Raw genomic sequence first — 2,492 nt, forward strand, 5'->3', positions numbered from 1 at the left:
CCCTCGTCCCCACGCAGCCCCCAGCCTCGCCCCCGATGCTGCCCCGTGGCCCATGCCCCAGCCCGGCGGGGTGCAGGTCCTCGCCCGTCCCTGGTGCCAGCACGGCACAGGGCACCTCTGCACGGAACCCTCCCCTCCTCCTGCCTCCCCACCTGACCTCCTCAACCCCTTCCCAGGAATTCCTCCTTTCATCCATAATGGAGTCTCCAAGCCCAGCTCTCTCTGCACTCAGCGCCAGGCAGGATTTTCCCTTTTCCTACTCAGTCCCTTCCCCTTTCTCCAGCCATGCTCTGTCCTCCCCTCCCGTCCCAGCCAGCCGTCCCTCCAGCCCGGGCGCAGAGCGTGTCCCGGGGCTCAGGCAGATGCTCGGAGGAGGAAGAAGTGTTATTTCCTTCCCGACATCAAAGCCTTGGCACTGATTCGCGCTAGCTGGAGACCCGTCACCAGCTGGGGACATTCCTTGTGCTGTGAAAGGGCATCGGTGTAACAAAGGATCCCCAGGGATCACCAAGCTCCTTCCTCTCGGCTTGACACAAAATAGGATCCTGCTGGAGACCAAAATCCCAGCCCTGTCAGAACAGCAGGGTCTAGCCCAGCTCCTCCTTCCCCATTGCGATATAACCCAGAGCCCTGTGCCCCATTGCCCCGGCATTCTCAGGGCAGATCCCGGCTCCTGCCCCAGCCCCGCCACCCCCCAGCTCTCTCATTTCTCTGGTGCCTAGGGCCAGATGGCTGATTTGCTCTGTGGCTCTGCACTCCTTCTCCTGCTCCGAGTCCCAGCTGACCACTTTGTTTGTAATAGTCCTCAGAGGGGAATTACAACCGAGTATTAAATGTGTGGTTAAAGAAATCGCATTACACAGTGTGACTGTAAGGGAGATGTTTCCCTTTAATCTGTAATCCATGAAAGTTATTAGTTTAGTGAGCGGAGAGGCTAGGCACGGCATTGCCATTAAGATATAACCCTGGGCAGCCCCATCACCTCCGTGTGGCTGCAGCCCACGCCGCAGCACAGCACCCCTCATTCCTCACTGCAGTCCTCGCTTCCCTCTTCCTGAATATTTGAACACCGTTATCGTGTTAATGTGGGGCTGTTTAACATTGCAGAAAAGAAAAGGGAAATAATCACATTCGATGGCAAATGTGCTCCTGTGAAATAATGTTTGTGTCGTGTATCCTGTCCTACAGGTCTATGCAATATTAGTTAGTCACCCTCCTGCTCCCAACGATCACCTAACACCAACACCCGTATCATACACAGCTGGCTTCTACAGGATCCCTGTCATTGGTCTGACAACACGCATGTCTATATATTCTGATAAGGTAACTGATGCATGTTTCTAGTCTAGTACCTCATACATGTGGTGTAAATCAAGCGTGCCCGCGAGGAGGGTTAATGATGTCTACACTGCCCTGCCTATCTCTGTGTCTGTCTGTCCGTCCATCCTCTCCAGTTAAACCAGCAGCTCCCCTCTCTCTCCCACATGCCCTGGTACATCGTTTTTTCGCAGCTGCCGGTGTTGACCTACATAGTGCTGGATGATTTCTGCAGCGTTTCTCTGCCAGGCTGCCAGGCTCGCGGCTCTGCAGCCAAGGCAAATGCACAGAGTGGCTCTGCCCTTCTTGCTAGGGGTCTGGGGTGCTCCCTGAGTGCGGGGTGTGGGGGGCTGCAGAGGGGCAGGAGGGTCCTAGTGGGACAGAGCTCTGTGGGGCTGGAAGGTCATTTGGTTGCGTTCATTTCTCTGGGTTTATGCGATATTGGTAGGGAAGATAATAGAATTGACCAACAAGTTATCCCAAAGCTTTAAATCATCAAGAAACAGGTTCAAATCCCAGTGTCTCAAACCACTGTCTGCTGTCCCTGTGGAAACACAGAGACTTTTGGGCTGGATGAGGTCCTGCTGGTGTTTAGGGGCTGGACCAATGTCCTGGGCAGTGAGATGTGCCACGGCCTGCTCTTCCACCAGTCACTCAGCTCCAACCTGTCCTGCAAAGACACTTTGGGATTAGTAAAAGCAGACGGAGGAGCTGAGCAGAGCCAGGCACACCTCATGCCGCTGCAGCCTGGGTGCAGGATTTCGTTCAGGCGCATGAGCTTAGTGGGTGAGATCAGGCCTGTTTTGAAGCACGAATCGGCCTTTGCTTGGAAGATGTGAATATTCGCAAATGCAAATGTTCAGTGCAAAAATAGTCCCTCCGCCTACATGCTAAATGAAGTCAAAATTCAGGAGGGAGGAGCAGAGGCTCCCAGAGATGCAGCCCGCAGGACTGCTCAGCTGGAGCAGCAGCAGGTCTTGACATCTCCCACCAAGTCAAGCCATGGTAAGGCAACCAGCAAACCATGGCAGTGACAGCAGCGGTGGCTGCCAGGGGCTGGGGACCTGCACAACCCATCAGGGTCCTGTCAGGCGCTGTTAGAAGGAAAGGGACGGTAACAGAGCTGGCAGACTGCGGTAGAGGACGGGTAACAGGTAGGAAATGTGCAGCAGGAA

General features: G+C 54.8%; 1 protein-coding gene across 1 annotated transcript in view; it reads left to right on the plus strand.

Moving 5' to 3' along the window:
- Window positions 1–1,188: 1,188 nt before the first annotated feature.
- GRIN1 (glutamate receptor, ionotropic, N-methyl D-aspartate 1) overlaps window positions 1,189–2,492 on the plus strand; it is a gene marked incomplete at its 5' end in the record, with an annotated part of 28,895 nt that continues 27,591 nt past the window's right edge. The window contains one exon of the mRNA XM_010183677.1: window positions 1,189–1,323. Within this exon, the coding sequence (XP_010181979.1) occupies window positions 1,189–1,323 (135 nt within the window). The remainder of the gene's footprint in view (window positions 1,324–2,492) is intronic.

Source organism: Mesitornis unicolor, unplaced genomic scaffold (assembly GCF_000695765.1).
Source record: "Mesitornis unicolor isolate BGI_N332 unplaced genomic scaffold, ASM69576v1 scaffold13814, whole genome shotgun sequence".
Lineage (NCBI taxonomy): Eukaryota > Metazoa > Chordata > Aves > Mesitornithiformes > Mesitornithidae > Mesitornis > Mesitornis unicolor.